The sequence below is a fragment of the Ostreococcus tauri genome, assembly GCF_000214015.3.
Source record: "Ostreococcus tauri WGS project CAID00000000 data, contig chromosome 01, whole genome shotgun sequence".
In the NCBI taxonomy this organism is placed as follows: Eukaryota; Viridiplantae; Chlorophyta; class Mamiellophyceae; order Mamiellales; family Bathycoccaceae; genus Ostreococcus; species Ostreococcus tauri.
The window spans coordinates 39,125-59,859 of NC_014426.2; the positions used below are offsets into that span (position 1 = coordinate 39,125).

At 60.9% G+C, this 20,735-nt stretch overlaps 14 protein-coding genes across 14 annotated transcripts; 6 read left to right on the forward strand and 8 right to left on the reverse strand.

Annotated features, from left to right (window-relative positions):
* Window positions 1-39: 39 nt before the first annotated feature.
* OT_ostta01g00260 (Tetratricopeptide repeat) lies at window positions 40-2,220 on the reverse strand (the record flags this gene model as incomplete). Its single annotated transcript, XM_003074041.1, has 1 exon — window positions 40-2,220. One exon carries the CDS (start codon window positions 2,218-2,220, stop codon window positions 40-42), a length of 2,181 nt encoding a protein of 726 aa, XP_003074087.1.
* A 452-nt stretch (window positions 2,221-2,672) lies between these two features.
* On the forward strand, window positions 2,673-3,161 carry OT_ostta01g00270 (Peptidyl-prolyl cis-trans isomerase,FKBP-type,domain; the record flags this gene model as incomplete). Its single annotated transcript, XM_003074042.2, has 1 exon — window positions 2,673-3,161. One exon carries the CDS (start codon window positions 2,673-2,675, stop codon window positions 3,159-3,161), a length of 489 nt encoding a protein of 162 aa, XP_003074088.2.
* Window positions 3,162-3,205: 44 nt separating this feature from the next.
* On the reverse strand, window positions 3,206-4,863 carry OT_ostta01g00280 (Peptidase M24, methionine aminopeptidase; the record flags this gene model as incomplete). The annotated part of the gene is made up of 2 exons (XM_022985217.1): window positions 3,206-3,530; window positions 3,839-4,863. 2 exons carry the CDS (start codon window positions 4,861-4,863, stop codon window positions 3,206-3,208), a joined length of 1,350 nt encoding a protein of 449 aa, XP_022838119.1.
* A 216-nt stretch (window positions 4,864-5,079) lies between these two features.
* On the reverse strand, window positions 5,080-5,256 carry OT_ostta01g00290 (unnamed product; the record flags this gene model as incomplete). Its single annotated transcript, XM_003074044.2, has 1 exon — window positions 5,080-5,256. One exon carries the CDS (start codon window positions 5,254-5,256, stop codon window positions 5,080-5,082), a length of 177 nt encoding a protein of 58 aa, XP_003074090.2.
* A 238-nt stretch (window positions 5,257-5,494) lies between these two features.
* On the forward strand, window positions 5,495-6,079 carry OT_ostta01g00300 (unnamed product; the record flags this gene model as incomplete). The annotated part of the gene is made up of 1 exon (XM_003074045.1): window positions 5,495-6,079. One exon carries the CDS (start codon window positions 5,495-5,497, stop codon window positions 6,077-6,079), a length of 585 nt encoding a protein of 194 aa, XP_003074091.1.
* A 33-nt stretch (window positions 6,080-6,112) lies between these two features.
* On the reverse strand, window positions 6,113-7,573 carry OT_ostta01g00310 (Putative S-adenosyl-L-methionine-dependent methyltransferase MidA; the record flags this gene model as incomplete). Its single annotated transcript, XM_022985219.1, has 1 exon — window positions 6,113-7,573. The coding sequence occupies one exon, from the start codon at window positions 7,571-7,573 to the stop codon at window positions 6,113-6,115; it is 1,461 nt and encodes a 486-aa protein (XP_022838120.1).
* A 56-nt stretch (window positions 7,574-7,629) lies between these two features.
* Window positions 7,630-10,062, reverse strand: OT_ostta01g00320 (Acyl-CoA dehydrogenase/oxidase, N-terminal; the record flags this gene model as incomplete). The annotated part of the gene is made up of 1 exon (XM_022985220.1): window positions 7,630-10,062. One exon carries the CDS (start codon window positions 10,060-10,062, stop codon window positions 7,630-7,632), a length of 2,433 nt encoding a protein of 810 aa, XP_022838121.1.
* Window positions 10,063-10,189: 127 nt separating this feature from the next.
* On the reverse strand, window positions 10,190-11,341 carry OT_ostta01g00330 (unnamed product; the record flags this gene model as incomplete). Its single annotated transcript, XM_022985221.1, has 1 exon — window positions 10,190-11,341. The coding sequence occupies one exon, from the start codon at window positions 11,339-11,341 to the stop codon at window positions 10,190-10,192; it is 1,152 nt and encodes a 383-aa protein (XP_022838122.1).
* Window positions 11,342-11,805: 464 nt separating this feature from the next.
* OT_ostta01g00340 (unnamed product) lies at window positions 11,806-12,831 on the forward strand (the record flags this gene model as incomplete). The annotated part of the gene is made up of 1 exon (XM_003074048.2): window positions 11,806-12,831. One exon carries the CDS (start codon window positions 11,806-11,808, stop codon window positions 12,829-12,831), a length of 1,026 nt encoding a protein of 341 aa, XP_003074094.2.
* A 242-nt stretch (window positions 12,832-13,073) lies between these two features.
* Window positions 13,074-13,937, forward strand: OT_ostta01g00350 (unnamed product; the record flags this gene model as incomplete). The annotated part of the gene is made up of 1 exon (XM_003074049.2): window positions 13,074-13,937. One exon carries the CDS (start codon window positions 13,074-13,076, stop codon window positions 13,935-13,937), a length of 864 nt encoding a protein of 287 aa, XP_003074095.2.
* Window positions 13,938-13,972: 35 nt separating this feature from the next.
* Window positions 13,973-15,520, reverse strand: OT_ostta01g00360 (Peptidase M24, methionine aminopeptidase; the record flags this gene model as incomplete). The annotated part of the gene is made up of 1 exon (XM_003074050.2): window positions 13,973-15,520. The coding sequence occupies one exon, from the start codon at window positions 15,518-15,520 to the stop codon at window positions 13,973-13,975; it is 1,548 nt and encodes a 515-aa protein (XP_003074096.2).
* Window positions 15,521-15,666: 146 nt separating this feature from the next.
* On the reverse strand, window positions 15,667-16,199 carry OT_ostta01g00370 (Mitochondrial pyruvate carrier; the record flags this gene model as incomplete). The annotated part of the gene is made up of 2 exons (XM_022985222.1): window positions 15,667-15,903; window positions 16,104-16,199. 2 exons carry the CDS (start codon window positions 16,197-16,199, stop codon window positions 15,667-15,669), a joined length of 333 nt encoding a protein of 110 aa, XP_022838123.1.
* An 823-nt stretch (window positions 16,200-17,022) lies between these two features.
* OT_ostta01g00380 (Transcription factor IIIC, 90kDa subunit,N-terminal) lies at window positions 17,023-19,395 on the forward strand (the record flags this gene model as incomplete). The annotated part of the gene is made up of 2 exons (XM_003074052.1): window positions 17,023-17,082; window positions 17,164-19,395. 2 exons carry the CDS (start codon window positions 17,023-17,025, stop codon window positions 19,393-19,395), a joined length of 2,292 nt encoding a protein of 763 aa, XP_003074098.1.
* A 93-nt stretch (window positions 19,396-19,488) lies between these two features.
* On the forward strand, window positions 19,489-20,553 carry OT_ostta01g00390 (DNA/pantothenate metabolism flavoprotein,C-terminal; the record flags this gene model as incomplete). Its single annotated transcript, XM_003074053.1, has 1 exon — window positions 19,489-20,553. One exon carries the CDS (start codon window positions 19,489-19,491, stop codon window positions 20,551-20,553), a length of 1,065 nt encoding a protein of 354 aa, XP_003074099.1.
* Between the last annotated feature and the right edge of the window lie 182 nt (window positions 20,554-20,735).

A 20,735-nucleotide genomic window follows, 5' to 3' on the forward strand; every position in this document is an offset into this window, starting at 1 on the left:
TAATGAGAACGCTGGGTGGCGTCACTACAAGTAGTTTCACTAAGAGTCTTCATCACGCAGACATTTGAACGCTTCGGCGACGCGAATGAACATCTTCGTCGCCGCTCGTCGCTCGCTCTCTGACTTGTGTGCGTGTTTGTCGGGATGCCATCGCAGAGCCGCCTTGCGATATGCCTTTGCGAGCTCACTCATCGACGCGTTCGGGGAAACGCCGAGCGTCGTGCGATGTTCGTTACGTGAGCGATTGGATCGACTGTATGCCTCGGCTGCGGCGGCACGCCTAGCTTGATCAGCCTGCGCTCGCCGCTCAAACCTATTACGACTTTCCTGTTGCTCTTGGGTCCAGCGCTCACAAACCTGATGATCAGCTGCAGAACATCCACACATCGAACAGTAGCACATCGTCTCGGGATCATTTGCTTTCGATTCTGGAAATATCAACTTGAATCCCGAGCACTCTTGACACGACTTGCATCCGAGTCGCTCTGCACCTAGCACTGCATCGTTCGTCGTCTCACATATGGTCTCATCCTGATCGAGCGCGCGCTGTACAATCTCGGCAGCGAGCATCACTCGTCGTTTACGATTGCTTTCATGGCTTTGCTTGCGATGTTGGTCCATGCGATCGACTCGCTCCCGCTTACGAAACTCCTTCTCAGTGCAGTGCGTGCTCGCCTCGCATCCGCACCGAGCGCATCGCGCGCCATCGACACCTAGGACAAGCGAGTGATATACATTCGCGTACCCTTCGTCGTTTGAATCATGATTCGGTAGCGGCGACCGTTTCCAACTAGAGAGTTTGACGAATGCGCTGCACGATTTGTCGCACGATTTGCATGGACCGCGCGCGGTGCCTGAATCGTCGATATCCCCCATTTTACCTCTTATCTCTTCAACTGTGAACAAATGAGTCAGAGAGTCCAGCTTCAAACCCGGAGGTCGTGAAACCTTTGGTTCCGATGATTGACGCTTTTGAGCGGTCTCTAGAACGATCTTTTCGATACTGCGCCGTTGGAATTGCTCTGCTTCCCATCTCTCTGCCCATAAATCGACGTCCTCTTTCTCCGTCTCTCCACTGGCAACGCGCTCGAACTCTTCAAAAAATTTAAGCACGTCCGCGACTTGTGCCTCATCTTCTCCCTTATCATCTTCAACGGAAGCGGTTCGCAACAAACGAGCCATTTGCGTCGAAACTTCATCCATGTCGTGTTCGCTTTCGTCACCGTCCGAGCGCGGGGACACGGCGAAAGTCTTATTCGCTGGTGATTGAGGCTCGACGTCAAAAATCTCTCTCTCGAGCGTCTCGTCATGAATACTCTCCTCTTCCGTCTGTGCGCTCACGTCGATGCGCTCCGCGGCTTCTTTCATCGCACAATGCTTTTCAAAAGCGTCGACTTCGATTCGCATGTCGTTTAGAACCCGCTCGAGCCGCGAGAGAAGAGACTTCGCTTCCCCCATCAACTCGTGAGCGTGCGTGCGCCGTGCGACAGTCTCGACGCGCGATGTGCCGTCGTGCGGGACGCGGGCGGGTTCGACCGCCGGCGTTACCGTCGAGCTCGTATCTGTTCCTCTGCCTACATTCGAAGGCGATCTCGTCGTCTTTCGCTTTTGCGCGCGGGAGACGTCGCGTTCCAGACGTACCAAACCGTCGCGCGCCGCCTGAGAATTCGGATCAAGCTTAAGTGCGAGCTCAAATGACCGTTTCGCCAGGTCATGACGTCCCAGCGCCGCCGCCGCGGCACCGACGCGCGTTCTCGCCTTGGCGAAGTTCCCGTCCAGCGTCACCGCGCGCTCGGCGTCGCTCAGCGCCTGCGAGTACTTTGCCATCTTGAGAAAGCACGCCGATCGATTGGAAAAACTCTTCACGTCTCCCGGCGACGCCGCGATCGCGCGCGAGTAGTGACACACCGCCTCTTCGTACGCCTCGCGCTCGTACGCGTCGTTTCCGCGTTCTCTCCAATCCGCGCACTCGTCCACCTCGTGCTCCGTCGACGCGCACCCGCATCTCGAACAATTCGTCAGCGTCAAGTCGCAGTGCGGATGCGCCCGCCCGTTCGCCGCATCCTCCACCCGCATCTCGTACGCCCGCGTGTCCTTGACGTACCCCGCGCACGTCCCGCACCCACCGCATCGGCCTCGCACGCGTCCGAACAGATCCCTATTCGTCTCCACGCCAATCTCCAGGTGCGCCTCCGCCCGCGGTCGTCCCGTCGTCCGCATCCCGCCCTCGACCGATCGTCCTCCGCACGTTCACCGTCCCGTTTCCGATCACTCGCGCGTCGACGCGTCGAGCGCGTCGGCGCGTCGCGCGCCCACCCGTCGTGGTCCCACGCGAGCGTTTTAAAAAAAACGCCAAAAAAAAAAAACAATCCCTCGACGTCGCGCACCACGTCATCATTCCATCGATTCGATCGATTCGATTCCGTCCCGTCCCCGTGGCGCTGCTCCCGCGCCACAGGGCGACGGTCGACCGCGGCGCGTCGAACATGTCGCTCGCGCGCGCGTGGGCGCCGGGCGCGGTGCGCGGGCGCGGATCGAGCGCGCGCGACGCGCGTCGGTCGACGGGACGATCGACGCGCGCGGTGACGCGCCGTGCGCTTTGGAGGGCGGACGACGAGCGTGCGAGCGCGGACGCGGGACGGATCGCGGTTGGATGCGCGTTGGCGCTCGCGATGACGACCGCGACGGCGGCGAACGCGATATCGCTCCCGGAGGAGAGAGAGGTGAAGGTGCTGTGCGACGAGGCGTGCGAAACCGAGCTCGCGACGACGCCGATGGAGACGCTGCCGAGCGGGTTGCAGTTCAAGGAGATTAAGACGGGGGATGGGGAAACCGTGCCGGTGGGGTTTCAAGTCGTGGTGGATTACATCGCGATGGATGAAAAGGGGAGAATCTTCGACAACAGTCTCGACAAGGGGAAGCCGAACGACATCCGAGTCGTCGACTGCGTCGGATCGAAAGATTTCAGTTCGTGCACCGTCATCCCGGGTCTCGACCAAGGGTTGCTCTCGATGAAGTCGGGCGGAATTCGTCGCTTGTATATTCCGGGTGAGCTCTCGTTCCCGAAGGGGTTGGCGAGCGCGCCGGGACGACCGAAGGTGCCGCCGTTCTCGCCCGTCGTCTTTGACGTCGCGCTTCGATATATCCCGGGTTTCGATTAATAACACGCGTCAATATTATTCAACAAAAGAAACGTCATGTCAAATCAATAGTCGTCCCCGCGCGTGAGCACCTCGACTCCGCTGCTCGGTTTCAACAAAATCGTGTGCTCGTACTGCGCCACGTACGATCCCTTGATGTCGCACAGCGGCGGATACGGTTGGATGATGCCGTTATCGCACAAGTTCTTGAGCGCCATGCCGTATCGCTCTTGGCCGATTCGGTCGAGGTAGCGCTTACAGAAGGCCAAAGTCCCGAAGTTTCGATCGATGACACCGAGAAGTCTTTTCGCCGTCGGAAGACGAAGCGGTACGTGCCCGACGTCGTAGTTCTTCATGTAGTGACTGCATTCGCCATCCTCGATGACGTATCTGTGATGAAAAGAAATAAAGTGGGTGCGGTCAGTACGCGTAGGTCAACGTATCGCACGAGTGAAAATGTCAAGACCAATGGAGGCTGCGTGAACACTGGGAAGTCTCGCGAGGCGAGGTTCGACGCAGTACTATGATATCTTGTGGTTTTTTGTGCGACCTCGGTGATGGGCCGGCCCGAAAAAACTTCAGGCACTAAGAAGACCACTGTGTTTGTCACGAATGACGGTCTTCGCCGCGTAAGAATCACTGAGATCGAAGGTGACGAGTGGAAAAAAACGAAACGCGTCTATCGCTCGTAAACGCACCCTCTTCCGGTGGAGCCAAACGTTTCGATGGCGTAGTACTCTCCCTCTTCCATCTTGGTCTGCACGCCTCCTCGAACGATGGGCACGCTTTTCCCCGCGTGAATCCTATACGGATCAATGGAGTGCCCGTTCAAGTTGCTGCAGCACTTCACTTGGTACTCCTTGCCGTGAATCTCAACCGTGTGCGACTCCATGACTTCTTGGATAGCCTCGCCGATATCGCATAAACGCACGTCGATCCCTGCCGACTTGATGCCAGTCTCCGTCGCCTCATTCACAGCCTTGAGAAGCGGATCGTACATGTCGTTGAACGTCTTCGTGAACGCGCAATCGATGATACGTCCCTTGACTTGAACCCCGAAATCAAACTTTATTACGTCGTCTTTATCGATGACGCTCTCGCTCCCTCCGTTCGGGGTCCAGTGCGCGGCGACGTGATTCTTCGAGCATCCGGTCGGAAACGCAACCCCAGCCTCGAGTCCGCGCTCTTCGATGAGTTTACGAACGCTATCCTCCAGCGTCTCGCACACGTCGATGTACTTCATCCCGGGCTTCACCCACTCGGAGATGTATCGTCTCACCTGTCTGTGTACCTCCGCGCACTGTCTCGCCTCGTTGTACGAATTCTCCTCGATCCGCTCGATCTCTCGCTTCTCCGCGTCCGTTTCTCTCCACAAGTTGTGTTCGTGATGCGGTAAGATTTCACCAACCGGATACGTCCCGCTCGGGTAAAGCTCGCGCGCCGGGACGCTCGGAGGCGCCGTCTGCTTACCACCCGGATACTGCACCGAGGTCGACTTCACCCCGCCACCGGCGCCCGACTTCTTCTTCTTCTTCTTCTTCTTCTTCTTCTTCGCCCCGGCGTCCGCGTTCGTCTGTTCGTCGTCGTCGTCGTCGCCGTCGTCGTTTTCGCCGCCGTCCGCATCTCTACTCTCGCGCGCCTCGTCGTCCTCGATCGCGATCGATCGAACCGCGCTCGAGACGGCGTCGACATCGACGGTATCGTCGCGCGACGCGGCGAGCATCTCGAGCGCGCGCGCGCGGGACACCGAGGGATCCGCCCGCGAGTGCGGATGAACGCGCGCGCGCGCGGGACGACGCGGCGCGACGGCTCAACCTCGGCGTGCGCTCGGTGACTCGGTACAAAATCGCATCATTTACACAAAATATACACGCGATACATTTGGGCGACGCGTTCGCGCGCGTCGCGACGCGTCTCGACGAAAGACGTCTCGCCGGGACTACGACCGCGCGGCGTCCTCGCCCGCGTCGTCGTCGTCCGGCGTCGTCGTCTCCGTCGCCGCCGCCGACCCTCCTTCCGGGGTAAATTTCAATCGGAACATCGCCTCGAGGCTCTCTCGCTTGTACATCAGCGCGTCGCGCTCCTTATCGATGTCCCACGCGTCGCTCTGGTGCATGTCTCGTGTCCACCGCTTATTCTCTTCGATGCGTCGACGTTCGTCTTCGTCTCTCGGTTCATCCTTCCCCGCCCGCGCGATCGTCCGCGCGCGCGTCGAGCGCGTCGTCTGCCGACGCGCGCGGGCGGTCGCGCGCGCGGCGTCGCGCGCCGACGCGTTGACCGCGCCGAATGTCATTTTTTTTTAAATTTGCGGTGCGCGCGGGGGTGTGACGCCGCGTCGTCACTTCGCGTCCGCCATGCACCGCTCCCGACGACGCGCGAGCGAGCGAGAGGCGCGAAAACGCCCGGGGGCGTCGCGGCGCGCGAACGCGGACGACGGCGTCGTGGACGTGGTGGCGGACGCGTCCACGTCGAGTGGGTCGGAGGACGCCGGTGGCGACGACGCCGTGGTGTCCGCGCGCGTGATCGAGCGCGCGCGACGCGAGGGGGCGGTGACGAAGGAGGGGAAGACGCCGCCCAGGCGTACGTCGAAGAAAGCGTCGGCGGCGGCGAGCGAGGGGTCGTTTTTGTCGAAGATTTCATGGGCGCACATATTCTTCTTGGCGCTCTTCACGCTGCCGACGGCGTTCATGGTCGTCGATTACTTGTTCGGGATCACGCCGCCGGACGGGCAGGCGTACGGGACGCTCACGCCCGAGGGGAAGTTTTATCGCGAGAAGATCAACGCGTTTTATTCGGAGTATAACCCGGAGAAATTAAAATCGGTGGACGGTTTATTGATGAAACATCGCGGCAAGGAGAGAGCGTTGTACAACACCATTCGGAGGAAGTACAAAATGGCGGGTGCGAAGCGCGTGGATCAGCGATACGATGAGGATTAGATGAATTAATTCGTGGATTGTAAATCTAAGGGTCTAGTGGTCGTGGTCGTGGTCGTGATGTCCCTCCAGTCGCGAGAGGAGAAATTTCGTGTTCGAAAAGTCCTGTAAAAGCGGATTGTAACCGCTCCCAGTCTTCGTCGCGCCGACGTCGGCGTACTCGGACATGAACTGCTTCGTCGTCATGATGGTACTCAATCGAGCGTTCGAGCGTTCAGCGTTCCCGCTCGATGTCATGAAGTCGATTGAACGTAGCGTGTCAAAACACGTCGGGAAGAAGACATCCGCCGATCTGGCGAGTGAATCGGGCAATAAATACGAGTCAAGATCGTCCGTTCGACCCCCCTCTAGCTGTCTCGCGACAAGCGGCGCGTTCACTCCCTCTATGCGCACGCTTGGAAGGGTGTCGAAGTCAGCGGCGATGAGACGATGGTTTGGCCGCTTCGCATGAAGCGTCTCAAAGAGTTTCATCGCGCCCGTGGGAACGAACCAGGTCTCGTCGCCTCGAGTCGCGACAGCGCCCAGAGCGCGTTTGATCGAATGCATGATCCCACGAGGTCTGTATGCGCCACCGTCACCGTCCACGGCTAAGTCTGCTGTCATGTCGACCGCCTGAAGCGTCCTCTTGATCAAATCATCCTTGAGGGGCGCGTCGCGCTGCGTGAGCTCTCCCGTGGAGGGATCTCTCACGATTTCCGTCTGCGTCCACTCCCCCTCGCCGCGCTTCGGCCGCCACACCCTGTCGTGCGGGAGGTTATCTAGGACCTCAAGTGCGATGATGAAGCACGCTTCACCGTTCGATGGCCCCCACGTGGTCGGGTCCGTCGCGTCGCCAATCTTCGTCTGATGTCTCCCCTTCCCGTGACCGGCGACGCGTACCCGGGCGCTCTGCGCCTCGTTCAATCTCGCACTGATATCGATCGAGGTGTAGACGATCCTCTTATACACCTCTGGAGCCTCTCGCTTGACGGCGTCTAAAAATCCGCTCGCAAACGTCCCCGAACCGCCGCCGATCTCGTACACCCTCAACTCCTCGAGCTTTCCATCGTCCGTTTCGTCCCCTCGGTGTTCATCCAACACGTACTTTGCCAAAGCATCGGCGTAGTGCGGAGCGAATATCTCTCCCGGGGTCAACCACTGCGCCCCGAGTTTGGCGTATCGACGGTTGAGCTCGGCGAAGTAGTCATCTTGTCCTCTCAAAGTCTTAAAATCAATCGCGCCCTCCTCCATCGTCCCCACGGGCGTCGTTCTCGAGCTCTCGTTCGTGAAGTACCCCGTGCGCGGTGCGTACAGGGCATCGTGGAGGTGTTCGCGAAGGAGTCTCGGTGTCGATGACGTCGTCGTCGTCTCTCGACGCACGCGCGCGTCGGACGCCGTCGTCGACGATGCGCGCGCCGAACGCGTCGCCGGAACGAACGACGAAGACACCGTGGCGAAGGGCGAACACGACGCCGCGGCGTGCGTCGCGACGCGAGCGGCGAGGTGGGTACGACGCATCGTGAGGCGCCGTGTGGGGAGGCGCGCGTAAAAATGTGAAGAAAGGCTTGCAGCGATTAAAGTTTCGATCGACGAAACTCCATCTTCGCTATGGTTTCTAAGTGCACCTCGTCCGGGCCGTCGGCCAGTCGAAGCGTGCGCGCGCCGGCGTAGAGGCGAGCGAGCGGCGTGTCTTGGCTCACGCCGCCGCCGCCGTGAATTTGGATGGCGGTGTCGATAACGGCGAGCGCCGCAGCTGGCGCGGCAACCTTGCACGCGGCGACGGCGCCTCTTGCGACTTTGATGCCGTCAACATCGAGCGAGTGCGCCGCCTGAAGCGTGAGCAGGCGAGCGCCGTCGAGCGTCACTCGCGATTGGCCGAGTCGCTGGAGGACGTTGCCGTTTCGAGCGAGAGGGGCTCCGAAAGCCACGCGCGATTTCGCCCTGTCGCTCGCGAGCTCCAACGCGCGTTCGCCCATACCTATCAATCGCATGCAGTGATGTAAACGTCCTGGACCGAGTCGTCCCTGCGCGATCTCGAATCCTCGGCCCTCACCGAGAAGGATGCTCTCCGCCGCATTGACTCGCACGTCGGTGAAAGTCACCTCAGCGTGCCCGTGCGGGGCATCATCATAACCGAAAACCGTCAACGGGCGGACGACAGTTACACCTCGTGCGTTCATAGGACATAAAACCATGCTCTGTTGCTTGTGCTTCGCCACACCAGAGTCATCTCGTGCGGTTTTACCCATGAAGATGATAACTTTGCACCTCGGATCGCACGCGCCCGAGGTCCACCATTTTCGTCCATTCAACAAATAATCATCCCCATCGCGCACGATGGCGCTTTCGATGTTCGTCGCATCCGAGCTGGCCACCGCAGGTTCGGTCATCGCGAAGCACGATCTGATCTCTCCCGTGAGTAACGGTCGCAACCATCTCTCCTGCTGCGCCGCTGTTCCGTAACGAAGCAGAACCTCCATGTTGCCAGTATCCGGCGCCGAGCAGTTGAAGGCCTCGCTGGCCCACACGCTGCGACCCATGACTTCGGCAAGATGGGCGTACTCGAGATTCGTCAATCCAGGACCAGCGAATAAGGCTGGATCTTCTCCGGAGTGAGGTCTAATTTTCAACAGCGCGGCGCTGTCTAGTGGAAGCCACAGGTTCCACAAACCTGCGCGCTTAGCAGAATCCTTCAACGATTCGACGATTGGCGAAACACTCCATCGATGCGACGTAATCGCATGCGCTTCTAAACCTTCCTCAGCCTTGTAGATGTGCGCGTGCATGAAATGCTTGAGCTTGTTCAAGAGCACCGCCGCTTTCGAGCTCGGCTCGAATCCAATCGTTCCGATGATACTCGAACGATCGACCCGGACGAGTTCGCTCACGCCTCGCGGAACAGACACCCCCTTCACCACAACGAGCGCACGTTTGGCAAACACGTCCACGAGTTTACCCATGTCGTGCGCGTTGGCGCTGGAAGCGTTGCCTTGCATCGCTCGCGCTCTCACTCCGGCGAGAATTGCGGCGCCACGAAACAGCGACAGAGCGATGTAAAACGGCCATGTCGCGGAATCACGTGATCTAAGGGGATCCGGTAGACCGCTCGCGCGAGCCCACATGTCGACGTAGTCTCTCTCATTCGGTATCCCATCCGGCAAGGCCTCGGGATTGAGCGTCGGATATAGCTCGATTCCCGCCGGCAAATAATAAGGCAAACAATTGAACGCAACGTCCGCGTACGGCGCGCCGATCGTACTCAACTCCCAATCTAACACGGCCAGAACCTTGACGTTCGCGTCATCCGAGCCTCGAGCCCGCGAAAGGACCAAATTATCAAGTCGGAAATCGCCGTGCACCAAGCGCGCAGAAATCTCACTCTTTGGCACGTTCGCTCTTAACCAAGCGATGAGATCGATCACCGATCGCTCTGGCTCCACCCCCACTCCCGGTCCAACGCTAGCCTCGTACTGCTTTGCCCATCGCTCGAGCTGCCGCTCGCTGTACCGCTCGGCTCTGCCAAAATTTTCCAACCCGACGTCTCCGGGCTTCACCGAGTGCAAAGCCCCCAAGGTCTGCGCCATCGCTCGATACGTCGCTCCGCGTCGACCCGCCCCGCACTTTTCCATTCCAGGTCGAAGATGAATCTCTCCGTCGACGTGCGACATGATATAAAACGCCTCGCCCAGAACGCCCGCGTCCTCGCACAGCGCCAACGCGCGCGGCACCGGCACGTTCGTCCTCTGCAACGCCGCGATCACGGCGTATTCGCGCTCGACCGCGTGCGCAGACTTTAACAGCGTCCCCGGCGGTTTCTTGCGGAGTACGTACGTCGCGCACGGAACCTTTCGCGCGTTGAGAGCGACGACCTTGTACGTCGGGTTGCTCTGCCCGTGACCAAACTGTTCGACATCGATCGAGACGCACTCGCGAGGAAAGTCGCGCACGCTCGATCGACAGAAGCGCAACAACGCATGTTCGTCGACCGGTTGACGACACGCACCCATGATGGGCGAAGACGAAACGCGCGCGAGCGTGTGGGGGGTGAGGAGACGACGCGAGAGAGGTTCTGGCTCGCGTGGAGAAAGCGTCTCGATGTTTGTGGTGTTTTCTTGGATTCTTGGATGACAAAGATTAGTCTTCTTCTTCTTGGAGGAGCAGGTAGTACATCAAACCGCAGGCGACGACGAAGACGACGGGGGCGGCGCCGGCTCCGTATTCTTGTCTCTTCACGTTACGGAAAGAGTTGCGATCGAGCGCGCCCGAATACTTCTCAACAGGCTTGGGCTTCGACGCGGGCTTGGGCTTCGACGCATACGCGGCCTTCTTCTCCGTTGTGGGTTTCTTCGTCGCGGCCGACCGCTCCGGCGCCTTAAACTTCTTCTTCGTCGACGGCGCGTTGCGGTTACGGAAAGCCTCAGCCTCGGCGAGCTTTTCCTCCGTCGATTTCATTCTCAGCGCCTCGTTGCGCGCGCGCTGCGCATCGCGTGCCTCTCGCTTAGCCCTAGTCTCTTCTTCTGCCTGCTTCGCTCTCTGCTTGAAAAGTTCACTCTGCGCCGCCCGACGAGCGTCGACCTTGGCTTGCGCGATGGCGTCTCGCTCGGCAATCTTCGCCAGCCTCGCCGCCTCCTTCTCGGCGCTCACGAGCGCGCTCTTGGCCTTGACCTCTTCAAGTCTCCGCGCATTCTCCGCTTGTTTCTCCGCAGCTCTGACACTCGCCGCGCTCGGCGCCTTGGGCGTGACAGTTTTCTTCGCCGCGCCGCTTCCGCCGCCGCTCGTCACGAGCTTTTGCCACTGCCACGTTTCGTATTCCTTGTTATCCTTATCGTCCTTCAACGGTTGCTCGACGAACTCCTTCGAGTCCGCCACCGCTCGCGCATACATCGACTCCACGTCCAACGTCTTCGCGTACATCGACTCGACGTCCATGCCGACTTTACCCTCCATCGTCTCCGCGACTTTCGACGCGTCGGCGACAACCGCCGCGCTCGCGCGCGCCTCCTTCGCCGCGCTGTCCAACGCGTCGTCCGCGCTCGCGCTCATCGCGGGCGTCATCGCGAGCATCGACGCCAGGACCACAGAAACAACCTTTTGCCCGATCGTTCGCGCGTCCACGCCGTCGACGCTCTCGTCCGCGCCGTCCTCCACCGCGCCTCGAGCGATCGCGATCGATCGATGACGATTCTTTGAAGAATGCGCGTGCGCGCGCGAACGCCGTCCCGCGGTCTCCCGTCGTCGCGTCGGCGTCACCACCGCCCGCGCGCGCGCGCACGACGACATCACCATCGCGCGTCCGCGCGCTCGTCACCGCGTCGCCCTGTGTCGCCCGTCGCGCGTCGTCGTCTTCGACTCGATGCGTTGAACAACATTCGCCGAGATATCTTTCATCCATCGACCCATCGCTCGACCGCGGTCCCGTTACCCGTCGTCTCCGCGCGCGCGCGCGCGGTCATCGCGCGCGCGCGGCGATTCTTCACGCGACGCATCGCGCGCGTCGCCTCGTCCTCGCTCGCGCCGTCGTCGCGCGTCGCCATCGTCGTCGTCGCGCGTCGCGTCGTCGCGACGTACGCGATGTTCGCCACGGCGACGACGACGATGGCGACGAGGGCGGGCCCGCGACCGCGCGGCTTCCCGGCGAGGCGCTCGACGATGGCGCGAAGGAGCATGCGCGCGGAGACGACGGCGCGGACGGACGCGCGCGCGGGGACCCGCAGAGTGCGGTGCGCGCGTCGGCGGCGAACGGGACGACGATGCGGGCGAGCGCGCGCGCGGAACGACGAACTCGACGGACGCGGGCGATCGTCGGTGCGATCGTCGTCGTCCTCGCGCTCGGCGTCGGCGTCGGTGCGGTGTGGACGGGGGCGGGAGATGATTCGGGCGGCGACGCCAACCGACGCTCGAGATTGTCGTTCGAAGCGGACGCGGATGAGACGGACGACGCGAACGACGGGCGCGATGGATGGAAAGGGGGACGACGTCGATGGATGCGCGATTCGTGGCGACGGTGGGCGCTGAGCGTGTGCGTGCCGATCGCGTCGCAGGTGAGGGACGCGCGGAGACGATTGCGCGCGCTCGCGCTCGGCCGAGGCGACGAGGACAGAGTGGACGGATTCGCCGATCCCTCGCTGCCGATATTCGTCGTCGGCGCGACGACGTTGCTTTCGTTGGAGAAACGGTTAGAAAAAGAGCTCTGGGCGTGGTTCGTGGACTCGCTCGGAGTGTCCAAGACGTCTCCGGGACGGGCGCACCTGGAGAGCGTCTTGGCGAGCGACGAGACGACGCGTTCGCTCGATCAGACGTACGATGAGCTGCTCAAGAGGTTTCCGCGAGACGTCGTGGATGACTCGGAGACATCAGAGCCGTCGACGAGCGGGTTGAACGCCGAGGGATTGATAGCGTTTAGCGACGGCATTCGAGGCTCGATTTGGCCCGTCATGGAACGAAGCCGAGCAGTGAAAATCCAACCCGCGAGCGAGGCCGAGCACACCTTCTTGCTCGACCACTTCGACTTACTGTTTCCTCGCACGGATCCTCTCGATCGAGAGGCGTTCCACGCTCTGGCCAAGCTCATTCTCGTCAGACGAATCATTAAGGCTCTCGTGAAGGACTTCGGCGGTCTCGGCGCGATACGTCAAGGTCTCTCCACCGCGCTCGTAGTCGACGTTCGGGTCATCATCGACGACGGCGTCGTCTTCCGAGTGCACACTGTCGCGCCCAAATCCGACGCAGTCGAACACACAGGTCGTCGATTAAGCATAATCGCCGAGGCGGAGTAACAGCTCGCCTCTTTCTAGCTTGTGAATTCAACGCCCCCGCGTCCGCACTTCGTAGCGCCCTTCGGGGCGGGCGCGTGACGTCGTCTTCGCACATCGACACGAGACACCCCCAGATCTCGCGTTCACTCGCGTCGTCGTCGACGTGTCGTCCGCGGCGCGTCGTCGGCGACGGCGTTGATTTGGGTCGATTAATCAAATACCGGTGTTGAGTGATTCGTATTACGCGTCAACGCTCGCTTGTTATGGCGCGCTCAAGCCCCACGACCGCTCGACGTCGGTCCATGGGTGGTTTTAATCGTCGTCAGCCGACCAACGTCGCCGTGCTGACGCTGGCGAACCTCGGTTTGCTGAGTTTCTTCCTCGGCGGCGTGGAATGGGTGTTCAACGGGTGGGACAAGACGGCCTTCTTTTGCGTCGCAGGATACGTTTTTTGTGGATTAGCTCTGGCGGTGCCATCTATGACGTTTGCGAAGACCGACGGCAGTGGGGAAGCGAGCGACGACCAGGAGACGTTCAATATGGACAACGAGCGGAGACATTGGAGGGTGTTCGCGGCGATATTAAACGTCGTCGGATTAGTGCTGGGTATTCTCGGTTCCTTGTTGTACTCGCCTGGTTTCGACACTTGGGCGACATCAGGAGAACTCAAGCCGTACGTGAGAGAGGAGGATTTCGAGATGCTCACCGATCAGGCAAACGTCATTTGGGCGCTATCTTTCGTAGTGTTTCCGATCGGTTCGGGCTTGTTCTTGCTCGATAGGAAGAAGACGCTAGAGGCCAAGGCGACGGCGAGGGGCGTGAAACCGCCGGGTTACTTCTCTCCGCATCTCTATTTATACACGTGGATCGAGATCGCTCTCGTGATAATTGCTGTGGGTGGGTTGTTGTTTTGCTTTGACGAGAATCGGACGCTCCTCGTCACATCGCTCGTCTTGTTCCTCATCGGCGGCTCAATCAAGGCTGGGCTGATGTTTCACGAGTTGAAGAACTTCGTTGGCAATTCGTGTGAGGGAGTAGTCGACGCGGACGATGAGACAACTCCGTTGCTCTCCGATTCTTCGGGCTCGGTCTCGACGTCTTCTCTCTTGGGAGACCCGGAGGCGTAGTAGTCGTAGTATCCACAAAACGTTGTAGCATAGCGCTAAATGATGAACGGTCGACTATTCTTCGTGCGCGCCGTGAGCACCTCGACGCCGTCGGAGGTGATGAGCAGGGTGTGCTCGTATTGCGCGCTGCGAGCACCATTCGTCGTCACCGCGGTCCATCCATCCGGCCAGTGAACAACTTTGTGCGATGATGACTCGTTGAACATCGGTTCAATGGTGAACGTCATTCCCTCTTTCATGACTCCAATAGCTTTATTTCGAGCGTAGTGCGGCACGTTCGGAGCGCAATGAAATAACTCGCCGATACCGTGTCCACAAAAGTCCTTGACGCTCGCGTAGCCCCCTCGATCCGCTTCCCGAGCGATGATCTCGCCCAAGTCCCTGAAACGTCTTCCCGGTCGACAATATGCGATAGCCTTCTCCAGCGCGCCTCGCGTGCAGTCCATCAGAGCTTGTGCCGATTTCGACCTCGCTCCACCCTTACCGACGTAGTACGTCTCGTTGAGATCGCCGTGGTACCCGTTCAGACGAACGGTGACGTCCAAGTTTATGATGTCTCCCTCCTCGAGCGGTCTCGCGTCCGGTATCCCATGACACACGACTTCGTTCACCGATGTACACAGAGACTTTGGAAATCCCATGTAATTCAACGGTGACGGATACGCCCCGTTTCCCACCGTTACGGCGTGACATATTCTATCGAGTTCGTCCGTCGTCACGCCGGGCTCGATCGCCCACGCGACGGTATCCATCACGTGTCTTGCTAACGAGCACGCCGCGCGCATGCCGTCGCGAGCCGAGTGCGGTTTGACCTCGATGACGCTTTGATACCTCGACCCAAACTCCTCGTCCGGCCAGCCCGAGACGGCGTAATCTGGCGGTTGAAGTCCGCTCGGGTACGATCGCTTGGCCGTCGTCTCTCGCGGTCGCAGTTTCCCGGTCCACGCAAACTTTGGCATCTCCCTCGATCTCGAGCTTCGTCTCGCCCCCGGATTTTGAACGTGAAACGCGCGCTCGTCGCCTCCCTTCGCGGCGTCCCACCACTCGAGCGTATTCCGAATTTCATCCAAAGTTCTCCATCGTCCGCTCGTCGTCGCGACCGCGCGCGCGGCAGCCTCTCGCGAAGCCGCTCCCTCGCTCACCCCAGCCGTCGCCTCGATCACCGTCTCCCTCGTCGCTTCCACGTCCGACCCCCACGATTCATCGCTTCCTTCGCCCACGCGTAATCCCTCGTCGTCGCTCGACGCGGCTTCGTCGTCGTCGTCGTCGTCGCTCGACGCCGCGGCGAACGACGCGAGCACGCGTCCCGACACCTCCACCACCCCACCCTCGACCGAGAACCGCGCGTCACCGCTCGCGATTCGCGCGTAGACGCACGTTGATTCCGTCTCGCCCGGCGTGAGCGTCGCGACGACCATCGATTCGCCGTGCTCGTATCGAACGCGAAGACGAACTCGTGCGCTTCCGGCGGCGGCGGCGAGCAAGACGACGGACGTGATCTCGAGCTCAGCCTCTCCCACGCTCGACCGCGCGTGGTGGAAGTACCTCGGGGCGCCGGGCTCCAAGGTCCACGTGAAATTCATCGAAAATTCGGCGCGACGCGCGGTGTGGCGGACGCGTTCGGGACGCGTTCGGGACGCGCCGCCTTCGCCGCCGCGCGATTCGCTCTCGTCGTTCATCTCGATCACGCTACGTCTTCCTATATCATTACACACCGCGATGCGCGCGCTCACGCCTCCTTACTCGCCTCCACGCCGACGTCGAGATCGTTCGCGTACTGCCATCGCGCCCATCGCTGGAGGTTGTACGCCTGCACGTGCGCGTTCGCCGTGTGACACGCCAACAAAATGTAATTCCTCGGCGCCACGCGCCACGCGAACCGCATGAACAACCCGGAGTAGACCACGAGCGCCCCCGTCATGGGTCCACTGATCTTATCCTCCGCCTTTTTCGTGTCCGCCAATCCCTGCGTCCGCGTCGTCCGCGTCAGTCGCCCGTCCGCCGTCGCCCGTCCGCCGTCGCGTCCCCCCCCGCGCGTCACCCACCCCTCCCGCGCGTCCACCCCCGCGCCGCGTCCGCGTCGCACCACCACCGTCGTCGTCGTCGGCCCATCGCCATCGCGCGCCCCCCCATCGCGTCGTCCCGTCGTCGCGTCATCGCGCGCACCGCGAGGACGAAGCCCCAGTTCGCCACCGGCCCCCAAAAGTGCGTCGTCCGCGGTCCCGTGGGCGAGTTCACGAACGCGCGCACCGCGGACGCCATCGCGCGCGTCGGCGTCGGCGTCGGCGGCGTCCGCGGCGGCGTCCGCGCGACGCGATCGGTCGTCCGACGCCGACGCGCGCGACGACGCGGGCGTCTCGACGCGCGGTCATCGCGAGCGAGACACATCGCGTCTTTCGCGCTTCTGTATGTATGGAGGACACCGTGCCCAGGGTTTACGCCACGTGTGTCTTTTGTGCGTGTGTTTTCGTTTTTTGTTTGTTCGTGTGTGTCTTTTGTGCGTGTGTTTTCGTTTTTTTTTTGTGTGTTCGTGTGTCTTTTGTGCGTGTGTTTTCGTTTTTTTTTGTTCGTTCGTGTGTCTTTTGTGCGTGTGTTTTCGTCTTTTTGTTTGTTCGTGTGTCTTTTGTGCGTGTGTTTTCGTTTCTTTTTGTTCGTGTGTCTTTTGTGCGTGTGTTTTCGTCTTTTTGTTTGTTCGTGTGTCTTTTGTGCGTGTGTTTTCGTCTTTTTGTTTGTTCGTGTGTCTTTTGTGCGTGTGTTTTCGTCTTTTTGTTTGTTCGTGTGTCTTTTGTGCGTGTGTTTTCGTCTTTTTGTTTGTTCGTGTGTCTTTTGTGCGTGTGTTTTCGTTTTTTTTTGTTCGTTCGTGTGTCTTTTGTGCGTGTGTTTTCGTCTTTTTGTTTGTTCGTGTGTCTTTTGTGCGTGTGTTTTCGTTTCTTTTTGTTCGTGTGTCTTTTGTGCGTGTGTTTTCGTCTTTTTGTTTGTTCGTGTGTGTCTTTTGCGAGTTCATCGACGACGACGTCGGCATCGACGCGCGCGCGGACGACGCGGGATGACGCGCGGGTGCGCGCGCGCGGGCGGGGCGCGCGCGATGGCGTGGAGCCCGTCGTGGGATCTCGCGCGGTGCGCCGGACGCGGGGTGGCGATCGAGGTGCGACCGCGTGACGACGACGCAACGCGATGACGACGCACGCGACCGACGCCGACTGACGACGGGCGTGGGCGCGCGCAGGGCGCGTTCGGGACGGACGATCGCGAGACGACGTCCGGGGAGTGCGCGATCGCGCGCGAGGGATCGGGAGTGGCGGTGACGGCGGCGCGAGGGGGGTGGCGAGGGGAGAAACGGGCGAGACGGTTGGACGCGGGGACGGCGGCGACGGATCGGGGGGGGCGGGAGTCCAGCGAGCGCGACGGTGGACGGATGGGGGACGCGTGCGCGGTGGAGTGGTCGGCGATCGGGGCGTGTGGGTCGGGCGAGCGGTGCGCGCTCGCGGTGTGCGGGACGGATGGGACGTGCGCGGCGTTCGCGCCGCCGGCGACGGCGGGCTCGAGCGAGTGGCGGCTCGTGGCGGATCTGAGCGAGGTGTGGCGACGGACGTGCGAGAGCGAAGGGTACGCGTACGCGGTACATGACGTGGACGTCGGAACGAGCTCGATGGCGGCGGCGAGTAGATGGTTCGAACGGTTTGATTACGTCGAGCGCGAGACAAACGCGCGCGAGCGCTCCGAACGGGTAAAAGACGAGCGTGACGCCGAGGCGCCGAAACCGATGCCGGCGACGAGTTTGGACAATTCTACCATCGACAACGGACGCGAGGTGTACGTGTACGGCGCCCTGCGCGACGGCGCGCGCGTCGAGGTCTCGAGCGGACAGGAGACGACGCCCACGTTTTGGCGACAAGGCACCGTGATTTCGGCAAACTTTAACGCCGCACCGCGCGTGCGCGTCGAGTACGACGACCAAACCACTCCTGGCGAGTTTCTCGTGTGGAGTCCCGGCGACTTTGACGGCGTACACGGCGATGAAGTCCGGATGATTCCGTCTCAAGAGTGCGTGGCGATTCGTCGTGTTCGTCCTCAGAGAGCGCTGTGCCGCGTACGTCCTGTTCCTCCTGACGGATCGTTCTCACTGAAGAGCGTGCGAGAAGGAGAAATCATAGAGGTGTGCCAGGGAGCTCCGGCGACGTGGCGACTTGCGAGAGTAGTTTCGATGGACGGTCAGAAGAGCGCGCGCGTCAAGTGCAGCGAACGCGGCGAAGAATTAGTTGTCGGTGCGCATGCGTGTCGAACTCGCTCGCAATGGCTCGGCTCGGCGCGTGGATGGGTGCAATCGAGTGACAACGCGCGCATACCTACGTGCGAAGAAGACGCCGAGGCAGCTCTGCGAGAAAATCTCGACGAAGAGATGCGCGACGCCACAGTTCCCGCAGCTTCGCGATCCGCCAATCAAGGAGAGGGTAAACAGTCAGTATTGACGACGAATGCTCCAACGGGTCGGACATCGACCATCGTTCGAGATTCATCCTCGCCGTTTGCGCTGCCCGGAAATTTCACGACGAAGACGTACGACGATGATCCGATGCGCAGAGCCGAGTTGTTACAAATCGTCTCTTGCGCGTGGGCGCAAGTGCCGTACGACTCGAGTAAGACCAGCGATCCTCCGGCGAACATTCTGGCGTGTGGAACGAAGAGTGGTCATATCGTGGTTTTTCTTGTCTCGGACGACGGCACCGCCGATGTCGTCGCCGTTCAGCGAGTGTCCAAGTATGGTTGGATTTCGAGCCTGGCGTTTCGCAAAACATCAATCGAGAGGGGCGAGCATGTGGACTTGTTCGTAGGATGCTCGAGCGGATGCATTCTTAATGTGCGCGGAGATATCGATATAGCACGATCCGCAATTTCGCGGCGTTCTCAAACGGGCGTGATGTTTCAAGAACTCATCAACTATAGCCTTGAGGAGCGCGGTGCGGTGACGTGCATTTCGATTTCTTACGATTTAGTAATCGCCGGTAGAGCCTCGGGCGACGTCTGGATGTGCGATTTGAAACGACCCGAAGGCCAAACTGGTACTCGCGCAAGATACTGCGAGGTACGTCGAGTGTCGTTGGAACCCATCGCCGGCGTGTGTTGGTCAAACGGCGACGTTCCAGGTGAGGCGCTCGCGCACGTCATCAGCGGCGCGACGCACGTCGTGTTCAATCCTTTCTCGAAGGATGGGAAACCGACGTTCACGTACCCATCGGATGATAACGATGCTTTGGGTAAGCGCAAGCGCGCGTCGTATCGCATCGTGGACTTCTCTCGAGGCCTCGCTCCGTCTCCCGACGGACGCTCCGTCGCTCGATGCGACGCGTATGTCCAAACAAGCGATCTGCGCACCAAGAGCGGATTCGCGTGGGCTTCGAAATACGATCGCGGTAGAATCGCCATCTGGCGCGTCCCATCGCGGATTAGCCAAACGTAGCCATGTGCTGAGACTTTGGTCCGAGCGCCGACCAACTGTCGAGCCGCGTCTCAACCTCGTGCACCTCATTCGCGCGCGCTCCGCGTCCTCGACATGTCCAGAGACGCCGTCGACGCCTCGCCGTCGACCTCGGACGCATTCTTCGCCGCCGACGACGCGTACGTACCGCGGACGGCGCTAGAAAAAGCGTCGCGCGGTCAGAATTTCCTACTCGAGCGATGGAACGCGCGCGAGAAACGAAACACCGACGACGACGCGTCGTCCGCGCTCGCGAAGACGATCGTGGTCGTGACCTCCGGAGGGACCACCGCGCCGTTGGAGCGGACGCAGGTGCGATGCGTCGATAACTTTTCGTCGGGAACGCGAGGCGCGCGGTTGGTCGAGGAGCTCGTCGCGCGGGCCGACGTGGAGACGGTGATGCTGCGACGCGAGGGCTCGTGCGCGCCGCACGAGAGGATCGTCATTGAGAGTGCGACGATGTCGGGAGAGAGCGCGCGCGTCGGTCGACCGTCGCACGCGTTAGATGCGCTGGAGTTGGTGGAGGGCGGAGACGAGTTGAGAGCCAAGGCGGCGCATCGGGACGCGACGGTTCGAGCGCTCCGAGGGGTCGAGGCCGAGCGCGATAGGCTCACGGTTTTGACGTTTAAGACGCTCTACGAGTATCTCGCGTTGCTCAAGGCGACGTGCGAGACGGTGGAAGCGGAAGCGTGTAGACGCGGCGGGCGCGCGGTGGTGGTTCTCGCCGCCGCGGTGAGCGATTTTTACGTTCCTTGGCGCGATCTCCCCGAGCACAAGATCCAGAGCTCGGCGCATACCGAGGTCGGTTTGGAGTTAACGCTGAAACCTGTGCCAAAGATGCTCGGAGAGATCAAGCGCGTGTGGTGTCCCTCGGCTTTCGTCGCGAGCTTCAAGCTCGAGACGGATGTCTCCATCCTCGCCGACAAGGCGCGTCAATCTCTATCGCGCTACGGCCTCGACGCCGTCGTGGCCAACGAACTCACGACCCGATACGACCACGTCACCATCTACACCGCCGACGGCGCGTCCAAAACCCTGCGTCGATCCGACGATCCAGCCGTCGCCGGCGTCGAGCACGGCGCGTCGTCGCTCGACGGCCAAATCGTCCACGAGCTCCTCCGTCACGTCCAAAGCGCGTGAACGCCGAAGACGCGCGCGCACGACGCATCGCCCATATTTTCTACACACATCCATTCTCCCGCTCCCAAATCACCGCCCTCGCTTACGCTCGACGCGCTTTCGACGCGCGCGGCGCGCTCGGACTCGCGCCTCCGCCCATGGCCCCACAGTGGTCGACGCGACTCGATTCATGACCGCCGCCG